The sequence below is a fragment of the Mytilus californianus genome, unplaced genomic scaffold (genome assembly GCF_021869535.1).
Source record: "Mytilus californianus isolate M0D057914Y unplaced genomic scaffold, xbMytCali1.0.p SCAF_14, whole genome shotgun sequence".
Lineage (NCBI taxonomy): Eukaryota > Metazoa > Mollusca > Bivalvia > Mytilida > Mytilidae > Mytilus > Mytilus californianus.
The window spans coordinates 36,863,392-36,886,544 of NW_026262626.1; the positions used below are offsets into that span (position 1 = coordinate 36,863,392).

The 23,153-nt window shown below is 30.9% G+C and overlaps 1 protein-coding gene across 10 annotated transcripts in view; it reads left to right on the plus strand.

The window, feature by feature from the left end:
• LOC127724635 (E3 ubiquitin-protein ligase rnf213-alpha-like) overlaps positions 1 to 23,153 on the plus strand; it is a 1,011,139-nt gene that overhangs the window by 937,347 nt on the left and 50,639 nt on the right. For all 10 annotated transcript variants that reach the window (XM_052231639.1, XM_052231642.1, XM_052231640.1 and 7 more), the window contains 11 exons: positions 738 to 845; positions 3,110 to 3,195; positions 3,862 to 4,041; positions 4,287 to 4,416; positions 6,740 to 6,913; positions 8,369 to 8,505; positions 10,727 to 10,934; positions 14,261 to 14,738; positions 15,956 to 16,091; positions 18,945 to 19,285; positions 21,175 to 21,344. In XM_052231639.1, the coding sequence (XP_052087599.1) occupies positions 738 to 845; positions 3,110 to 3,195; positions 3,862 to 4,041; positions 4,287 to 4,416; positions 6,740 to 6,913; positions 8,369 to 8,505; positions 10,727 to 10,934; positions 14,261 to 14,738; positions 15,956 to 16,091; positions 18,945 to 19,285; positions 21,175 to 21,344 (2,148 nt within the window). The remainder of the gene's footprint in view (positions 1 to 737; positions 846 to 3,109; positions 3,196 to 3,861; positions 4,042 to 4,286; positions 4,417 to 6,739; positions 6,914 to 8,368; positions 8,506 to 10,726; positions 10,935 to 14,260; positions 14,739 to 15,955; positions 16,092 to 18,944; positions 19,286 to 21,174; positions 21,345 to 23,153) is intronic.

The window sequence follows — 23,153 nt, forward strand, 5'->3', positions numbered from 1 at the left end:
TGTTTCATGTATAAAATAGATACTTGGATAAAACAAAAGAAGCATAAGATAAACTGCAACTGCGACCAAACTATAAGATAACTGCAGTAGAGGCTTAATGTAAAATGTGATTTAGCAAAAAAAGATTTTTTAGAGGCTGATGGCACTAGATAAACAAAGGGAAATGTAGATAAATGACGATCTGTAACCTTCCACTACACACTTTGTTTGTAAAACGAATTTATCCGTGTAAAAGTTTCTTGTTGACATCGTTATTTTTTTTATACAAGTCGAAGAATTTCTATCATTTTGGACATTTATTGTCAAACATAATGTGTAAAACCATGGTCATGATAAATAAGGATGTAGAAGGATATTAAGTATCGTTATTTGTTTTATATTGTGGCAACTGCATAAATTGTAAGATGATTACATCGACTATCGCCAGACAAGCTGCACTTAACAGTCAGAAACGAACACTCATAATTATTCTTGCAATCAATGAATAACATTAACAGTATGCTGTAGGGCGTTAATGAACTGTTGACACTCATTTACATTCTAAACAAACAAAGTGTAATACTTTAATACTGAAAGCCAAACTTAAAATCGGAAATTTTAGATCAAATATCTTAAATAAAAATTGATGTTTTTTATATATTCGTTTATTTCTGTCGATCACCACACTCTTCATAAATATTTGCAAATCCTAAATACAAACTCGTGTAAGTTTAACCTTAACGATTGCTTATCTGTAGGTTTGCAGAAATATCAATCGAATAAAGGTGTGCATGGAAACAGGCTGTACAGTGATTTTGTTGAATCTCGAAAACCTATATGAAAGTTTATATGATGCTTTAAATCAGGTAAGAATCTACTGCTTTTTTATCAAAAAATATCTTCAGAAAAATTAGTATCAGTGTTTATTACAATTTGTGTTTGGTTATTTTCTAGTTGAGCAAAAATGGTATACATTGTATATAAGGTTAACAGATGTGAATTAAAAGACATATAACACTTTTTGTCAAAAGAATAGGTAGACAGAACCATAAAAAAAATAAAAACATGAAGATATCAAATGTAATATTTTAACTTATTTCAAAGAAATCTGAGAATTGAGAATTGTAAATCAAAATCACAACCGAAATATTATCAAGTTCTATCAAAATGCAAGCAATTCAGTGTTTATTTGTATCCAAAGATAAAAGAAAAGTTACCACAAATAAAGCAATACCTGCTTTACGTTTTAACTTTTGCTTGACTTAAACGGTCAAATGATGATCACGTTATCTGTAACAAAGATAGATTGACCTATTAAATGCTTTGATTCTCGAGTCACACTGATAAATCTTATGTAGAGGGAACGCGCATTTGGCGTATATACACTTTAAAGCCTAATTTTTTTAAGGAGAAGTTTTGACATGTTTGAGAAGACTACTTAAAACATTACTCTTTCACCAGCAACCATGAGATTAACTATCTTCCCGGTAAAGACTAAGGAAAACGTTATTGTTTATATATTGTATCATATGATAAATATAAACTGCATATTCTCATGTCTCTTCAATGTTTCAAAATTGAAATAGAAGACTACAAAGCCAAACATATTGTCTAAAATTATATCTATTTGAAAGCGCAAAAAAAAGTACTATATAGCCTCATATGATTTTTCAAAGCAATGTAAATATATAAAGTATGTCTTGCTTTTCTTGTTGTAACGTTTTAACGCGTATTTGACTAAAGGAAAAAATCATATTTAAATTTCGAAAAATAAGTGGTATTCAGATAGCAAAAGTACGTATTAGAGAAAAGCGAAGAGTACTAAAAAGTTAAATCACAAAAATACTGAAATTCGAGGAAAATTCAAAAAGGAAAGTCCCTAATCAAATGGCAAACTCAAAAGCTCAAACACATCAAACGAATGGATAACAACTGTCATATTCCTGACTTGGTACAGGCATTTTCTTATGTAGAAAATGGTGGATTGAACCTGGTTTTATAGCTAGCTAAACCTCTCACTTGTATGACAGTCGCATCAAATTCCATTATATTGACAAGGATGCGTGAACAAAACAAACAGACACAATAGGTAAAAATGTCAAAAATAGGGGTACAGCAGTCAACATTGTGTTATCATCTTAATCACTATTAAAAACAAACAAATGTAACGAAGAAGCACAAACAGGCATACATCAAATTTAACATCCTCATTTTGCTTTTTTATTATACGATTTTATTTATCTATGTAAAATCCACCCATAAAGGATGGAAGGTTTTAAGTACAGGCGTAAAACCGCGCGTTTGAAATTCGCACAGGTAGACATAAAATAATTTTGTCGTTCAAAGTATGACGGGATTCATAAGTACAAAGTCACGTAAAATGGATATCACAAAAAACAGACTTAACAGTAAAAGTAATATTAATAAATAAAATATTTTGTGGTTCAAAATATGACGGGATACATAAGTACAGAGTCACATGTATATAAAAAAAAACAGACTTAACAGTAAAAGTAATATCAATAAATAAAATAATATTGTCGTTCAAAGTATGACGGGATACATAAGTACAGAGTCACGTCAAATGGATATCTCCAAAAAACAGACTTAACAGTAAAAGTAATATTAATAAAGACAAAATCTATACTTCAAGAACATCGTGTATTATGTGTGAAGTTGATACGGAATATTTATCAACAAGGTCTTGGTACCTTCCGATGAACTTTTTTAGAAAAAGGACGAGACGTTCTTTGACATACCCCTGGCTCATCAACTTTCTGCTCAGACACTGGTTCCTAAAGCTAGCTTTTTTGCTAAATGTTATTTATTAAATCTGTAAGTTTTTAGCCGGCAAATGTTATTGTCAATCATCGACACTAATAAAACTAAGACTAAGGTTTTGTGTGAAAGGAAATTATATTTCTTCAAAAAGTGTTTCTTACAAACGAAATTAGAGAAAACATCACCTGGATACAAAAGACGCCTAAATTATATCAATTTTATTGACAAAAATGTTTTAAAATCATTATCAAATTGAGATTGGACTATTTATCAAATAAACATACATTTTACAAAAACTCTCCTTGAATTTACCGATAAGACCCTTTTGTAAATATTCCTTCTTTTTCAGTATTATGTTGAATTCGGAGGAGAACGATATGTAGATCTTGGTCTTGGGTCGCACAGAGTAAAATGTCGGGTACATCGAAAGTTCAGGTATAATTTGTATTTTAACCATACTATAAACGAACTTCTGTTCGTGACCGATTTATTTGTTGTGACTTGAATAAAAATAAATCCCAAACCGGCTCTGATCTTTGAAACATTCCTGGTGAAATGATTTTTTTACTTTGGGTGATCTTGCAATTTTTAAACATAAGACTTATAGACAATGACCACAACAAAGATAAATCGTATTTATAAAGGATAGTTGACTACTGGTATAGTGATGCATCAAGGAACTGCACATAATACCAGTTGTGGTATCGAACCAGTAGCTGTAAATTTCATGTCTGATACCGGAATGATGATTTATACCGCAGACAATTATTTTGTAGGCAAAAACCTGGAAAAGAAAACCGAATAGCGTCGAATAATTTTAACATAAAAAGTGAGTTTATTGAGAAAGGCAGATTATGATCAATTCACATACTTTGATTGGTCATAATCTGAATTATTTATTCGTTTTAATTTGGTTATTTTAATGAATAAGAATACGCTGTCTTCCAAACATTAAACCCTAACAGCTGAAACTCATTATCATATTACTTTATGACAACATAACGTTAAGAAAGTTACTACAGATTGTTCGCTTCTAAAGCTACGTTAAGGAATTTACTTAAATATATATGGAATATACTCATAAGACTTTTTTTAAAATAGGTTGATTGTTGTAGCGGAGAAACAAGTAGTGTATAAAAAGTTTCCTATACCACTGATAAATCGCTTGGAGAAACATTTTCTGTCTATGAAGACACTTTTGTCTTCCAGTCAGCTGAGAATGAGTAAAGAGCTACAGGAATGGGCATTGAAATTTTGCGAAAACAAAACAAGTTTCCATGGGTTGGTATTATTTTAAATTTTTAAGTTACATTATTTTGCATCATTGATCATTTGTGCACGACTTTTATTACATTTTAAAGGATATATAGGTAAATGCAAAAAGAGTGGAAAGGACCATACATAATAAGGATGCCAATATTTTGCATATAACATTTTCAACATTATCATAATTATAATAACCCTTTTGTCCGTATGTTGTGTTGTTACATGTTCTATCTTTTCTCTTTTGCAATAATAATGAACAGTAAGAAAAAGGTGAGAGAGATTGGAGAAGCATTTTTAGGATACCATGAGGACACATGTCCAGCAGTTATACAACATGTTTGCCAAGAGAAATCTACAAAAGAAGGTGAAAGTGATTACGATGAAAATAAGGTAGGTATTTTCATGTATTTGTAGTTATTTCAAATAATTGTCAACATAGTATATGAATGAGTAAAGAATATCATTTGAAACTATCCAATTTAACATTTAAAAGATTTAACCCACGGCTGCTGCTAACAACGATTTTTTTAAATTAATTCTGCAAACTGACAACTTTTTTTATGCACGAAACAGCCTAACTACATTGTAGGACAAATATGAAATTTATTTGATATTGTAATCCAGTAACGTCATTAAGAGCTTTTCTTAGTTAATCTTATAGTTTGAGTTTCCAATGGAATTTTATATGGACGTTTCGTCCCCGAGGGTATCACCAGCCCAGTAGTCAGCACTTCGGTGTTGACATGAATATCAATTATATGGTCATTTTTATAAATTGACTGTTTGCAAAAGTATAAATTATTCGAAATACTAAAGATTTTCTTATCTCAGGCAAAGATTACCTTAGCCGTATTTGGCACAACTTTTTGGAATTTTTTGGAACTTTATACTTGTTTGGCTTTCTAACTATTTTGATCTGAGCGTCACTGATGAGTCTTATGAAGACAAAACGCGCAACTGGCGTATCAAAAAGTAAAATCACAAAAATACTGAACTCCGAGGAAAATTCAAAAAGGAAAGTCCCAAATCAAATGGCAAAATCTAAAGTTCAACCACATCAAACGAATGGATAACAACTGTCATATTCCTGACTTGGTACAGGCATTTTCTTAAGTAGAAAATGGTGGATTAAACCTGGTTTTAAAGCTAGCTAAACCTCTCACTTGTATGACAGTCGCATCAAATTCTATTATATTGACAACGATGTGTGAACAAAACAAACAGACACAATAGGTAACAATGTCACAAATAGGGGTACAACAGCAACACGAACCCTACCAAAAACTGGGGGTGATCTCAGGTGCTCCGAAAGGGTAAGCAGATCCTGCTCCACATGTGGCACCCGTCGTGTTGCTCAGGTTATTACAAAGCCGGTAAATTATTAGCCTGGTACCTTTGATAACTAATTATAGTAATCAGACTATTACTGGCAGTCTCAATTAAGTCTAATCACTGTTTTCTTGATTCAAAGCCTATTGAACTTGACATTTGTTTAGAAACGGGTCTACTTGATATGACAGTACAGTAAATACTTTAAGTTTTTTTTTTTTTGGTTGTTCGAGCTGTTAAGTCTACGACGCGTATCCAAAATATCGTTTGGTTTATCAATAAAATATATACATATCATTGCAAATCATTCTTTTTATCTGTAAATTCTGGTGTTCCAGATGTCGCCCTCTGTGTATTCCCAAATGTTTTAAATTGAATAGTCTCTAATGCAAGTTTTTTTATTATTTTTTTTTTGGCTTTTAACTAGCTTTCAGTAACTGCGAGGACTCTCAAATCGTATTTTCGTGTTAATTTTGCATGTTGATACAATTTGTAATGTTTTTTTTGTCATTTAATGTTTACTTATTTATAGTTAAATTCATCTCTCTATTTTCAATATATACCAGCTTTGATAATTGTTTGGTATGACTATAAATTTTCACTCCTGTTCTCGTACTTTGAACAACCAAATTATTTATTTTGTAAAAAATATTTCCGTTCTCCATTACTGTACAAAACTATTTTCATTTACCTGTGTACATTATTCTATTTGGCGGCATTTTGTTCAAGGTTTACATCGTTATATGGCGTCATTATGTTCAAGGTTATGGTTGACTTTCTGAAATTGTTTATTATCTTACCCCTTATTTTATTAATTTTGTATTTTGATTGAGTTAATATAAGCCATTTCAATTGATATTTTATATTGTGTCTTTCTATGTTGTGATGTTACACTATTGTTGCAGGTAAGGGTGAAGATTGTTACCTATTAAAACGTTTAAATCCGCTGCATTTGTTTGCACCTGTACTAAGTCAGGAACCTGATGTTCAGTGGTTGTCGTTTGTTTATGTGGTTCATAAATGTTTCTCGTTTCTCGGGTTTTTTTTATAGATTAGACCAATGGTTTTCCCGTTTAAATGGTTTTACACTGTCTAGTCAATTTTGGGGCCATTTATAGCTTGCTGTTCGATGTGAGCCAAGGCTCCGTGTTAAAACCGTAATTTGACCTATAATGGTTTACTTTTACAAATTGTGACTTGGATGGAGAGTTGTATCATTGGCACTCATACCACATCTTCTTATATCTAAGTACGTGTTTTTTTAATTCTTGCAACTATCTGCAGACTCATTCCATATTGCGCTGATTTAATGTATAAACTGAAAAAATAAGGAAGATAACAAGGGGTAATATAGTACACATAATATATCAAAATTTGATTTAAGATACTTCAAGATGCAAAAGGATTATTACTATGGTGTGCAACTCCAGCTGCTGTTCTTCAAGGAGGAGACGATATAGACATTGACACATATTTTCATCAGCAGGAGCATGAAAGTTTGGCCGATTACATATCTTTCAAAATGAGATCTGATCAACATCCAACTGTATTTGCTCAGGTATACTATAGACACCAAATAAATTGACAACTGAAACATGTCTAAGGCTCCGTGTTGAAGACCGTACTTTGACCTATTATGGTTTACTTTTATAAATTGTGACTTGGATGGAGAGTTGTCTCATTGGCACTCATACCACATCTTCTTATATCTACTTATAATAATGACTGACAAAATGTCAAAATGTGTTGTGAAATGTTTATTAAGACGAGCAAGACATTGATGTTCCAAAGGGATTAGAAAAACGCATTCAAACCAAAATTTTAATTAAATTGCATTGTTTGTGTTTAACGAAAGCATGATCTATTTACTAAAAAAGAGATATCATTAAACTTGATCTTATTTTGTTCAAATCCCAATTCAGACTGACCAAACAATGCTAAAATTAGTTTACAAAAAAACAAGACGATTAATAAGTCCCTACTGTTGATTTCTTTTTTGTTACGGTAAAGTTATTAAATCCCCTGCAAATTTTAAAGTTTGGCTGTACCTGATTTAGAGTTTGTTTGGGTTCGTTTATTTGAAAAAAATTGAATAACTCATTTCGTGCTTGAAATAACTTGCAATAAAAAAATGTGTATCAAATTTCATATGTTTTTTTGATGATATAATTGCGGTCCATTTCGATATTGAAGTTCATTTTTCGTTATTTTGTTTGTTGGCCTTGATTTACAGGAAAATGGTTCTTTATATCACAACACTTTAATAAAACATTGATGAATTGTAATTTTTTTTTTCATTTTTCAGGTTGTCCGTTTATAATTTATGACCATTTTTTCCTGAAACGATTACAAAAACACAAGTTTAATAAACGTACAAAAAAATTATTTGGATAGCTTCTTATTTGAATAGTTATATGAGTATTGTCATCTAAGTATTTACTAATACGCGCCTCGAATTAGTTTTCATTGACCTTAGTCGTATTTTGCAATATAATTTTTGATTTTTAATACTCTTCAACTTCGTGCTTGACTTGATTTTTACTGATTTGATTATAGCGCCACTGAATCGTCTTATGACGTTTTGTAGAAAAACACGTGTGCTGTAAATAATTATAAGCTAGGTATCTTTGATGATTTTCTTTTCAGAAACAGCAAATACTCATAGATTGGGACTTTGTGACTTTGTCCGTTTGTTACATTTTTTGTAATTAACAAATTAAACAGAAACAAAAACAAAGAAAAAATATTTGTATGAACATTTCCGTTTCAAAGAAAATTTTCAATTACTGAAAACAAAATCATCGAAGATACAAGGCTGAAACAATCCCTCCGTCTTTATCTAACTCGAAGGAATAATGATATCTCACACATTATATTTGTTGCTTTAACCTCGAGTAGATTTTTTACTGCAAATGTCTCACCAGTAAGTGACCAAAAGTAAGACTTACATGTATTTTTTAAAAATATTTATTGATCTTTCGTCTCTAAATGCAACTTACACATTTGTTTATAGATTACAACTAATTCAAGGATCCTTTCGACTCTTGAATTGGACGATCTGGCTAAAGAAGTACCAGTTGCGAGAAAAAATATTCACTTGCTTACATTACAATCGTTCCACACAGAGCAGCAATTTAGCAGGCAAATCAAGTAAGTTTCAATGAACTAAGATATTAATTTGTTGTGCCTGTTTTGATTTTCTGCTTGAGTCCCCAAGCTACAATAAAGTAAATTTTACGCCAATGATATATATAAAAATACAGTATTTTTAAAATTATTTACACTGACGAAGGCTATGTGTTAAGTCGAAATATTTGTCAACACGATTATATAACATCATCATCGTATACAGTCATCTTGTATTAGTACCGTTGTGCAAATGTTTAGACATATATAATGTTTTCCTTATCTGCGCAGTATCGTCTTTCCTAGACGATCCGGTACATATCAATTTTGCTTGTTGTTCCTTTTTATAGACTTTATATATATATATAAATGCCTATAATAACAACATATACCATACAAATCTATTATAGTGTGGATTATTCAGTACAAAGATTAATTCAATTACACAAATTAAATTATAAAATGCAAATAATGTAACTTTAACACTCTATTTAGATATTTACAATGAGATCAAGAATAAAGAGAAAAATATGTATTAAAAATTAGAATAACAAAAATGCCGCACTTCAATGAAATTTCAAAACGGAAAGTCCCTTATTAAATGGCAAAATGAAGAGCTCAACAATCAAACAAATTCAAAACAAATGTTTTATTTCTTACTGTGTAAACATGTTTATCCCCGCCACATTATGTGTTTGTCGGTCCGAAGTCAGGGACCCTGTAGTTCAGGGGCTGTCAAGTTTATTTTTTGCAAGTTGCTTTGTTTTTAATTATTTTTATTTGTTTCATATTTTTATGTCAGGGCCTATTATGCCGACCATACGGTATTGTTTTTTCTCCTTGTTGAATGCCAAATGGTTACCGATAATTGTTTTCATCCACTCTTTTGAAATTTAATTGATGATCGTCTCATTGGCAATAGAACTATATCTCCTTATTTCTATTTATTAAACAAAAATAACAACAAATATTATATTTGTAATAATTTAATAGGAAAAAAACACAACCTTTGAGATTTGGGTTTATAGCTTCCTTATAAGCCACAACTCTATCTAGAAAATCCAATAGAAGTATAATGATATAAAAAAATTAAGAGTCATTAAAAAATGTCAATTGGATCAACAGATCTAGAAATGAAACACATAGGCGTGATCGTGATCGTAATGTGATTCCAGTGATAAATTGCACTTGTACAAACATTTTAAAAGATCAAAGGTTTTGCAGTTCTTTCAAGGTTTTCTTGTAGATATTTTGTTTTATATCTTACGCATATATCTATTATGGTGTATGTATCAATTAACTGATTAAAGATCAATATGTATCATTCTGATTTAGTTATTTTAAACTACATTGTGATAAAAAGAACTTATACATACATAATTGTTTACAATGACAGTTATACCTGCCTTTTGCTTAACCAGTTTTGCCAAACGTAACAATCCACCTATCTAATGTTGTACACGTTTAATACATTTATGTTTCACTCTACGTTTCTTTATAAATTTTGTGGAACCTTAAAAAATTAAAATTCCAGTTACTTTTTTTGTTAAAGCAAATTTGTCGGGCAAAATTATTACATTAAAACTGGACATTGTATCGTGCATCGTTAGGTAATTGAAAGTGGGCTACATCATTTTATGTCTTTTATAGACTATAAATTATACTGAGATATCTATTTGTTTCTAAAGATTATTGTCGGGTAAGCCTCACAGTATAGAGAATTTTCTAAAGCAATATCTTTCTTTTAAACTATATATTCATTTATATAACTGTACATCGAGGATGATTAAAAAGTAAGTAATGGTCAATAAAGAATTGATAGAGAGTACGGGGAACATATCAGTCTATTTTATAACACTTGCATTAGACATACCTCTGCTGGTGGACTGATAGTCCCTGAGGGTATCACTAGCCCAGTAGTCAGTACTTCGTTACTGGCATGAAAATACGGATTTTATGTTTGCTGTTAGAAAATTTAGGAAATTATTCTAAATTAAGGAATGTATCTCCCTCATGCAAAACTCTGATTCCTTGCCCGGCTTTGGCTCTACTTTTTTGTCTTTTTTGGTTTATAGCTCTTCATCTTTTCAATAAGCTTTGGATTCTCAAATATTTTGGCCTCGAGCATCATTTAATTGTCGAAATGCGCATCTGGTGCAGAAAAATTTATACCGTTAATGTGACATATCTTTTGGACGTTTACAATGCATATTCTCTTTATCTTCAAAATTTTTTTTTTATACAGATCATGTTTTGGTAAAAAGATTCCAGATTCTATACTGATAGTACAAAGCGAAAGTGGGGATCAGAATGAGGAGTTAATTGCTTGTGCGCGCTATTCAGCACAGCGAGAACTACAGGAAATACTTCAGAAAGGAGTGAAATCCAAAATATATGTTATTTTTCTGGTGCAACTCACTGGTCTGGCAGGAAATTATTTTTCAGGATACCAGGTATTGTTTGATAGATACATAGTTTATTCTCATAAAACCATGCACGTACAAAGGTTACAGAGAAGTAAAAAACATGCATACAAAATATTAGATGTGATAACATAAAATAAACATATATATATCTAGAAAAAAAATAATAAATAAAAATAGTTTAATAAATAAAAAATATGAGAATACGAAAAAGTAAATAAACATTTTACTGATACATCTTATGAAATTGCAAGGGATATTTTCTTGTTCATATTTGTTTTAGATAATTTTTTCTTCGTTTAGCGCTATTTCAAAACTAAATATACAGTCCTCCTAGGTTTGGTATTATACAATGCCGCTTTCATATTAATTGCGCACTAGTTTCGCACTATTTCATTTCAAAATACAGCTATTGGTTGCAAACTATTTTCTTAACTGTGAAACGGGTTATGGACATGATTAATACAATGACTTGTTTAAGTATATGAAAAATGTCTTTCTCTCTATTCTAACTGAAAAGTTCTCAGTATAGTTTTTCTTTGGAAAATGATTTAAACTACTTAGTTCTATGTTCATTAAATATAGGTAATTTAAGGGACGTTTTCCGATTAAATGAGCTGTACAGAACAATTTAATTTTCATTGGAAAAGGAGGAGATATAATAAGAACCAATATTGGTCTCCTAAAATTGCATAAATAGTAATGTTTCGTAGACTGGTGTTTTAGTTTGCAATATATACTTTTTTTTTTATGGTATTGTCTGTTGGTTTATTTTTCGAGTTCTTTTTATGTTTCGCAGTACACGTGTTTTAGAGGTAGGTGTTAGGCAAAAGTAAATATTTCTTTAAGATTATAATTTTTATTAGGCTGGAAGGTTGTTCAACTTGTAAAAAATGTTTCTTTTATCTTATTCCTTGGCTTTTTCTTAAATGTTATGCATTACTTATTTAAACATTGTTAAAGAGTATACGATACAGTAGAGATCACTTTTTGATTTTTTCTTGACATTTTGACGGAATTTCAATTTCAATGTGTACTTTTGAAATACTAGTATGCACAGAAAAAAACACCTTTATAACTTACTTTTTGAAATATTTTGGTTCGAAATTTGCATGTTTGAAGGAAATACCCTGAAATTTCATAAATAAGGACATTTAAGGATAGTTACAATACTTTTGAACGGACAGTCATAATTTAACTTTTTTTTATATAAATGTTGCCCTGATCCATGGTATAAACATGCTGTAACACCTTTACAGTTAAACTTTATAATTATATCCTGAACTTATTAGTAACATAAAGAATTTGACAATATTTTTGCGTCAACTCAGAAGTGCAGAAAAAAATTCGATCGTTGAATTTTTCTTAAAATTCTGCCGGAGAGTTCATGAAACATAACTTGATTGATTGCAAATGCTGGGGTCTTTGTGCTTTGTGCCAAGGCTTTTTTTTTCGAAAGAAATTATATTAATCATCAAAATTTATAAAGCAGGTATCTCCTAAAATAACATTTAAATATTTTTTATACCTTTATAAATTGTTTCGAAACTTCAACTGAAAAAGAATTCTAGTGAATTACTTTTTGATAAGAAATGTTCGGGAAAAAAATATCAATCTGATAAAAAAAGATTTGCATTTCTGTCCGACATTAGTCCTACAATTGATGTAGACAAGACAGCTTGAACATAGTTTTATTTATCCAAAAGGCCAAGACATGACAAAATGTGAAACTATTATAAAGTAAGTGGGATGATATAAAATTAAGGACAATTGGTATGATTGTCACTGAGACAACTATCCACCATAGTTCAAATGACAAAGATTAGGCAATTACATGTCATTTTACGATCTTCAACAATTAAAAAAAAACACCCCGTATAGTAAGCTTTAAAAGTCACCAACATGTAAATGTGCAACAAATTAAACAAGTACAATAAGGGCCTACTCTACAGGAATTTAATGAACGCATAACCGTACCCACGTTAACACGGGTTAGCTTAGAAACTACTCATAATTAAAAAGTAAATATTTAGGGCTGTTTTTAGCAAATTCATGTCGTCATTGTCTCAATAGTACATTACGGTATAAAAACATTTCATAGGAAGTTCAGCAGTCCGAGTATTAAATAGATATAGGAAGATGTGGTATGAGTACCAATGAGATAACTCTCCATCCAAGTTACAATTTATAAAAGTAAACCATTATAGTTCAAGGTACGGCCTTCAACACGGAGCATTGAAGCATGAAATTGAATGATTCTAAATCAATAGATGAGTTACCAAAGCTTGTCTTCATAGTATTTGTTTTTATTACGGTACATATAATTATTCACTTACTTTTCCGTATTATAACTCCAATCTAGGAGTGTGTTCAACCCTCTTAAACTAGTTTGTCGTCCGTCATGTGGTCAAACAAATTTACTTTTCTGATAAACTCCCGTACAGAATGACTTCATAATTGGTCAGCAGTTTGCCATCAATTAGTTGTAATATATGAATACTTTTCTGGTCTGTCAGAGACCTAATTTTTGTGTGCCGATACTTCGATTGTTTTTCTCTCCATATGCACAAGAGGAGATATGCTTAGCACCTTAACAGGTGCGTTTTTGTTTTGTTCTATAACACGCGGCTTATTATTACTGTGTCTTTTTACCTGACAGTTCTTCTTATACATATGTATTCCACTGGGTTAAATTCTAAAAAGGCCGTAAAAACCCACATTTTTTTAATGTACCTATTCAAAGTCAGCAACAGTATGGGGCGTTGTCTTTTTTTATTTTGTTATAATGTTATTTTGTTGATCGTCTCTGTTCCATTTATCCGTATACTTCTCTTTACGATTTACAGCTTACCAAATGGTGTAGGTACTATATATTGATCAAGACAGTACGTTGCTATCTGAATTACTTTTTGGGCTTTTTGTATTGTTAGGTTTCTGACGTATCATTATTTACATATATTTTATTCATTTCCTATATGAAATGGAAACACATACAAAATTATAAATTCGGATTTGATTTTTTTTTTACATTTCAAGTTGATACTGTTGACTTCATTATTAATGAATGAATATAACAATTTTCGTGAAAACCATCTTTTCGAACAGGCTCTTTGTATCAAATTCGCGCAACCGGATTTATGATGTCAGAAGATTTTCAGCAAATCGCGATGTAGCGAATTGTTAACGTTCTCATTAGAAACATCCGGAAATTACAACGTTCTGAATAACAACGTCTCGAAAACAACGCGAAACGTTTTTGAAACGTTATTATCAGCCCCTTCTACTGTATCGTATGCCCTTTACTGTCAGAATTGTAGTGTTTTTTTATTATAAAATCTTCAACTTTAATTTTACAGTGTGGGTTGTGGCAATCTGTTCATATTGATGATCTCCGCATTTCGTTTATCATACCACCGATCATTGACATGCTAGGTAAATCAGCTGCTACTGTTATCACTGCTGCAGAAACAAACAACTCCAGAAGTACTGCGCAAGTAAAACTTGAAAAAGAAGTCTTTGATAGAGATGGAGAAAAACTACAGCCAGATGAAAACAATGAGGAAATGACACAAACTGACAGCACCAGGACAATTGATCAAACACCCGAAGAGACTTTACATACAAAGGGGAGAGGCCAAGGGAACGAAGAGAAAGAAAACCGGGATCAAGTTATTGCATCAATTACAACTGATCAACGACGTAAATTCGATACTAATAGTTTAATCCTTAATTGTGTGCAGCGTGCACTTTCAGCCTTAAAAGACCCTGAAGAAGATGCATCGAGGACAACACAGAGATTAAAAATTGTACTTAATCTCTTAGAAAATGATGGAGGTTGGTTTTTTTTTGTTCTTTTGTAAAATCTGTTAATAAATTTCCTTAAGGACAAATTTAATTCATGCGAGCTAAAATTTGCAATTCACTAGAAGTTGCATATATGTTAACGCTGCTCTAAATTCTGATTTATTTTGAGGTAAGAGTAAAATTCTTTAAAAGATTTTTTTTTCATTATTGAATGCAAATTGAAACGATTTAAAAAAGTTTTATGTTATTTGCAAGTAACAATGGCTTTTTGTTGCCAATATTGAATAAACGTCAATTTTAACATCAATTAAAGTCAGGCTTAAGAGAAATTGGGAAGCTACCTACTGTGGGCTAGTGATAGTATACTTGTATTCCCTATTATTAACTAAAAGACAATGTACAAACAAGTACCAGTATTCTGTGTAAAAATAAAACACACCCCGATTTAAACAAAACATCTCTGAAACTGACACCATAAAGATGTATAATTTATTGATTGACAACATATTTATTACGTTTGGAAAACGTGTTTTTAACAAATTGTCATTCTCATGCGAACACATTGTGCTTCTCTTCTTGTCGAGTTGTTTCTGTCGCTGGGAAGATGTAATACAGGAGCCTCTTGAACAATTTACATAAATTTCATAAGTCTCTATTAATTTTCCACTTTTTCAAAAGTAGATTACCTGGCTGAGCATTTAAAAGTGCGAATCTTTTTATTTTGTCTTTGTAACCTTTCCATGTAAAAGTATATATTCAAGTTTTACAATATAATCTTGCATATCACTTAGAGATTAAGAACGTGTCTGATGAAATGTATGATTGGTTCGGAAAAACAAGTGATTTGATGACAACTATTTTCCCTTAAAAATGGGATTTTCAATAGGGAGAAACCTCAATCTGATATCCATTTTCTTTACATTTTAAGAAATCGACATAGCAGAAATGGTCCGTTTAATTTTTGTCGGAGCCATTAAATGTCAATTTCAACCAAATGTTACTTAGGCAAAATTTATGCTTGATAAAGAGAAGCAGTAAAAGGGTCATCAATTCAAGATCAATAAAGTAGAAATTTCGACAAGAATTTAAGTCTACATTGATTGAGACCCATATTTCATTCGCGATATCCAATATTCCATTTTTTTTTTTCTAGATGTAGAAAAAAAACATGTTATTTTGATGGATTCTTGCGTATTTTATACTATCTTTTTGATATATTTTTGTATTTGTTTTTATATCTGAATCAGGAACAGTACTTTCTGGCATTTGTAAGCATGTAGTGAAATTGATAAATGAAAAAGAGAAACAGTTTGGATCTTTGTCAAATTGGTTATCGGCGGAGGTATCGAAATCAGAGAACATAAATAAAGCTGGAACTTTCAGGTATGTGTTCATTTTTCGCTCACCTGTGTTATAAATTTAGCTGGTGACATTGATTTAAATGCATTTATCATCATCGTTACCTTTTTTCAAAAAAACATTAACATGAACAGCTCGATAATCAGTTTATATTTTTCAGTTAATATTTTCCAGTTCACTCGTTCAATGTGGTATGTGTCGTCAATGGATATGCACACTAAGTTTTAAGTTTTTGGCAATCAAGTTGACCACTAACGGGGTTATAGAAAACTGCACATAGCTTCTGACGTGACTAGACACCCGAAATATTCTAACAAGTCAAATACCCAAACTGCTTAATGGACTCTTTTGTATTATTAATTGTATTTGGCTTTTAACTAGCTTTTATTAACAGCGAGTACTCTCAAATCGTACTTTCTTGTTAATTTGACCTGTTGATACAATTTGTAATGCTCTTTTGTTACTTAATGTTTACTCAATTAGGGTTATATCTCGTCTCTCTATTTTTTTATATATACCAGATTTGATAAGTGTTTGGGTATGACTATAAATTTTCACTTCTGTTCTCGTACTGTAAACAACAAAATTATTTTTTTTGTAAAAAATATTACCGTTTTCCATTTATACTGTATACCTTACAACAAAATTATTTTCATTTACCTGTGTTCGTTATTCTATTTGGCGGCATTTGTTCAAGGTTATGGCTGTTTTTCTGAAATTGTTTAACATCTAACACTTTATTTTATTGATTTTGTATTTACATTGTGTCATAGCTCAAATTTATTCGTTCAGTGTATGTTCACTTGTGTTAATATGTCTTTTAATTGAGTTAAGCCATTTCAATTGATATTTTATAGTTTGTCTTTCTATGTTGTGATGTTACACTATTGTTTCAGATAAGGGTGAAGGTTGACAACTATGAAAACGTTTAAACCCGCTACATTTGTTTGCACCTGTAATAAGTCAGGAATCTAATGTTCAGTAGGTGTCGTTTGTTGATGTGGTTCATAAGTGTTTCTCGTTTCTCGTTTTTGATTAAGATTAGTCCGTTGGTTTTCCCGTTTGAATGGTTTTACACTAGTTATTTTTTTGGCCCTTTATAGCTTGCTGTTCGGTGTGAGCCAAGGCTCCGTGTTGAAGACCGTACTATGACCTATAATGGTTTACCTTTACAAATTGTGACTTGGATGGAGAGTAGTGTCATAGCCACTCGTACCACATCTTCTTATACCTATCTTCACAGCAGTCGTTGCGCTTCAATGATAATGTTACAAGTTTTTATATTGTTTTCCATTGAAATTAATCGAAAAATCGATAGATAGATAGATAAGTCCTTACTAGTTTATGGATGCAAAAATCTTATAAATCTGTGAAGAATATAAACATGTGGGTAATACAGCAAACAGTTGGAGAGAGTATAGGTGCGTCGTTAAAGTAAACACCTTTTGCTATGCATAGAGATCTGGCCATGTGAATCCACGCACATGTGACATATTAAAACCAGTGTATGGTCATAATAAGACCCATGGTATACTAATAGTTTCTTACGTCAATTTATCAAAGGAAGTTTTTGAAGTCTTAGTTTTATTAAGAACTGACAACTATGCAAACACAATTATTCATTTGATTAATTTCACTACCAAAGCACTAGTTTCTCATTTGAATATCAGACCAACAGCGGTACAAGCACAGTGATAGTTGATATCCTTGTTTTTAAGAGGCAAAACTGTCAATAACAGCAATAAAATTAATACAATGAAACATTAATAGAATAGTGAATCCAAAATCATTTACTCTTTTTGCAACAGTTGTACTTGCGTTATACCCTGTTTCTGTTGACTGAGGTTGTAAATCTTATCATTTTCCGAAAACAAATTATCAGATTACCAAAAAAGTACGATTATAATAATGATATGAGGACGAACGTTTTGATTTATTTTAATTGTGTGCGTCATTATATATGAGTCTAGTTCTGTTTCAACATCCGATTTTATTGCAAAACAAAAGTTCTCTGGGGAAACGACTAAATCATTTTGCTCAATCAGGCAGAGTTTTGTATCACGTCGATTGAAAATAAGTCAACTTTTTATTTTCGTATTTCGAAGAGGTAAATTGTTATATTTTAGATTAAGAAAATTCTAAATACGAAAACAAAAACCTGAAAATTGACGATACGTGAATAAATTACAATTAGAACTAACAGCGTGAATAAAATAACAAACAACAGAACCACCTTAGGGTGTGTTTTCGTAATTAAGTAACTTATCAACGGAAAATATTCTGGCAAGTTAGTTATAGCCATGGACATGAAGCCAAGTGATTTAAAAAAAGTCTCTAAAGTTGTGATATGCTTTTGAATCAAAGGGATTTAATGCTTTGTCATAATTTGTAAAACGTAAAAGTAATTGATGGCCTTAGTATTCAGATTCAAAATAATTTAGTTGTAGTTTAAACTTTAAAAAAGAAATAGTATACCTCTTACCCGCGTAACTGCCTCATACTAATGGTTATATATATATTAGATAGGCTTACTGTAAATTGAGTTTAATTATGCTTTTCATTTTAAGGCTAAATACAAGGAATTCATAATCTAGATAGATACATTTTGTAGTTGATATTTGCTTCGCTAATATTTACTTCTATGAACTATGTGGATTACTTTTATTTTCGTTCGTACCAATCCTAGTAGATCGAAAAAACGTTATACTTACGTGAAAAATATATTTCGTGTTTTTTACCAACTTTTTCACATAACCATATAGAAAATGTGTACTTCGTTAAACATTTAAGTTCGTGGTGCCTTATAAAAATCAAACAAAGTTTAATTTGCCACAGTATGCTAAAATGTCAACAGTTTGCGTATTATTCTAATTTCAGAAAAAGTATTATTATGTGTTTGGAATCTCGCATTATTCCAATACTAGCAGGATTATTTGCTTTCATGGACTCAAACAGGAACTTAGACATACTTACAGAAAATGAAAGCAACCACTGGAATGTAAGCATCTGGTTAGATATTCTGAATGATCCTGAAATAACTCAGATAAAATATCAGAATATGGTTTCACCGACAAAACATCTAGAGCTACATGAAGTTGCAGTCAAACCAACTTCAGTTGAAGGAAAAGTGTTCTCAGCTAAAATGTCCTTTTCATGGCTGATTATTGATCAAGTCCAGAAAATTTTGAAAACCACAATTGAATCAGAAGACACGACAGGTATAGTAACTGTATGACTACATGTTATAATTGTAAGAAGCTTAATGTGTTGGTGTTTCTAACCTTCTGTCACCACTTTGATATCGCCATGCCAGCGTATTTAACATGCTTTTTTTCTGATCCCCGTAATTTGAATAAATGTCACTTAGCGAAACCCCGAACGAGTAAGACAAATAAAAACTCTGATATTGAAATATTTATTGGATGTAGCAGATCATCAACATATTTTAATGAAGGATGTTACTCATTAAATTTGGATGAGTTCGATCATATGTATTCATTTTTTCACGAAAGATACCAAATGGACATTAGTCCAAAAAACGATTAGATGAAATTAAATCGACAATACCGTGACAAAAAACTTTAAACGATCAAAAGACACACAACAGCATTCAAAGCACAACATATAAAACCAAAGATTGAACAACACAAAGATAAAAAACTGGGGGTGATCCCAGGTGAACAGTAATCTTTTACAAAAATCGACTCCTCTGAGCCAAATTAAACCACACTTGGCCTAAATTATCCTTAGGGTATCTAGTTTGAAAAGACTGAAGATCTAAAGGCCCCCGGTTCAATCCCGGGTTCCGGCACGGAACAATCCGGCGGCTGGCAGGATATTTTTTGCTACTCACCACTTTTGCAAGATAATCCAAACCTGCTTTTAATTTAACTACTGGTCCAAATTGAACCAAACTTGGTCTCAATCATTATTGGGGTATTTTATACTATGTTTTATGATTTTAACCTTATTTTATATGATTTCCAAAACCACAGTAGATACAGGTGAGCGACACAGACTCTTGAGAGCCTCTAGTTTAATAAGCGACAACCTTCTATCGCGGTATTCATAAAGAAAATGCAAGCTCTTGAATGTCGTATTAACTTGAGTACATATAATCCATATGCAAACGCTGCTGCAAAATTGCTTTTAGAAATTTTGTAATTTCGAAGCTTAAATCATCTCTTGGGTTGCTAGTTTTGTTTTTAACCGATCCTCACTGTCAATTTCTAGATGTAAGTAAAAAATATGAGGCAGAATAAAACTGCATCTAGTGTATCCTAGTTTGCAAATTGCTGTATCTGTATGAAATATATATACATATATATGTGGAAATAAGAATAAGAACTCAAAAACAAAAGTTTAATTATACACCCATATGTATAACTGTGTTAAGGATGGGCGACGGTACGATAAATTTTTAAGTTTGAAACATACTAATCCTTAACTTTCATCATCTTTTCCGGGATCGATAGAAAATGAATGCGACTTATCACGGACTGTGATCTTACAGTAAGAAACACTACGATTGCTTTATGGTTTCGGTCGTTAAGTGTTTCTCAGTCTATTATTTTATATTGTGTTTGTTTATGTTTTTAATCGGTTTTCGGGTTTTTCTTTGCAATGCAGTTGTCGGTATCTCTTCGACTTATGATTTATGTTGTCCATCTTGTATCAAAACCCATAGTAACATTATGTGTGATGTAAGATCAAATAAGCTATTTACTTTCATTAAATCTACTACATTTTAATTTCACAATATAAGAAACCAAATTATACTTCAAGTACACTTGAAAGCAGTCTAAAATGATTAGGACTATTATTTTACATATACAATGTATGTAAGAATGATGAGACTAATTAGAACCTTATGTTGCAAATATTTTCTAGAGTTCTTGTCCTTGTGATAAATCTACAAGCTTTTCTGCGTTTTCACTGATTTGTTTATTTACATTCATGATTTGCAAATATTTTCAGCGCAAAAGTTTGAACGTTTGTGAATGTTGAATGTGCTGTGAGTGAAAGCATGACGTAGACAAAGTGACGCAAAACACTAACAGTGAATAAATGTAACTGGTTATTTTCTAATGAATATATTTTTTTTTAGAAAACAATACGTTGGACATTATAATGAAAGCTGCTGAGATTTTTCAGTCACTGTCGATAGGTTGTCTGCTACATGAAATAGATGGACCATTTACCAAGACTGCCTTGAAATTTTACATTGAAGATTTTGTTCACACTGTGTATCCTTTCAAGACTGAAAATGAATGCAGGGTACGTTTAACATATAAAACTGTATGCAAGTGGAAAATATTATTTCATTGAAAGTCCTTTACCAAATGACAAAATCAACAGCTCATACACATCACTACAAACTGGTAAAAGTCTGAAATGGCCTATATCCGTACTCGACTGTACTGATTTTTACTCGACCAGTCTGAATTGGTCTGAATTTTACTTAATATTACTCGACCCAGTCTTAACCATACTCGACTGTACTGATTTGTACTTGACCCTTATCTTTGCTATTGAAAATAGTCTAAACTATTACTCGACCAGTCTGAAACAGTCTTAACCCAGTCTGGACCAGTACTCGACCTATTTTTTCAGTCTGAACCATACTCGACCAAAGGTCTGAACAATACTCGACCAGTCTGAACCATACTTGACCAAATAACCTCTTCTTTATAATTTTGATTGTTTAAATAACTTTCTCTTTAACTTACATGACAACAGCCACAATTAAATAAAAATATATATAAAAACATTTTTTACATTCTTTAATTAAACATGATTCTCTTAGATTTGGCAAATCGAGATAGTTAAATTATCTAATTTTAAAGTCTGAGTCTTGTTAAATAAAAGACTTTTTTTACCTGAAAACCACACCTATACTGAGGGTAATAAAACCTTATTAAAAATAAGGTGCTTTTTGTTTGGCATGTGTTTTTTTTTTAAACAAAACTTGATTTTCCTAAATTCCTAAATAAAAACGAATGTAGGACAGAAAGTCACAGGACAAAAAGTCACAATTCAGTTTTGAGATTATTTTTCTCTGAACAATAAAACACTTATTTTTAAAAATCATTTTTGTATTTTTCTTGAAACAATATCAATAATGATCAAATAATTGTTAAGAAAACAAAATGTTACAACGTCTTGATACTAAAATGGCTTCATGGTGCCAAGAAATATATCCTTTGCATGATTAAAATTTTATGAATCTTTATTTATCAAATTAAGTTTTATGAACAATTTCCTAAACTGTAAAATGAATATGTGTCATAAAAAGTAAACATTTCAAGATCTTTCTCATAAATATTCAAACAATTGTATACAAATTATTTGTGACTTTTTGTCCTATCAAATTTGTGACTTTCTGTCCTGTGACTTTTTGTCCTGTGACTTTCTGTACTTAGGTTTCATGGTTACATACAATAGTTATATAACTATCTTTTAAATGAGGTAACAACAGCCAACAAAATCACTGACATTGTTTAACCTTATAACAGAAATATATCTATTCCTATTTATAATTTGGGATATATATATATTTGAAAAGGGATAAAAAATTCAAGAAATGAATAATTTTTTTCTTCTGATTAGGGGTAAACTATAAAGTAATACATCCTGCTTGATGCACACTGATTAAAAAGATCACACCTGGTCAGAGAGTAATAAATTTTAAATAACATCCATTGAAAATTACAACATCCTGTAAAACTTTAATAACAAGGCCTTTTGAATTCACTAGATAAGTAATACACGAGTTTAAAAAAATATGGTTTTCTTTTTACCTGTAAAACACACCTGTACTAAGGTAATTAAACCATTAAACCTTATTAAACTGCTTCTTGTATGCCATGTCTTTAATTTTGACAAAACGTATTTAAATTTAATTAAAATAAATTTCTACTGCAACTTTGGAATACATTTCCTTTTTTAAAAGGTTATCAAGGATAAAAAGATGAAAGTTTTATTATTATTATTATATTAAATTTTTGATTTTACAAAACAGAGGTGTCAATTTTAACATTTATTAAGTTGCTTTATATACTATTTTATATATATTTTGATAAAAAA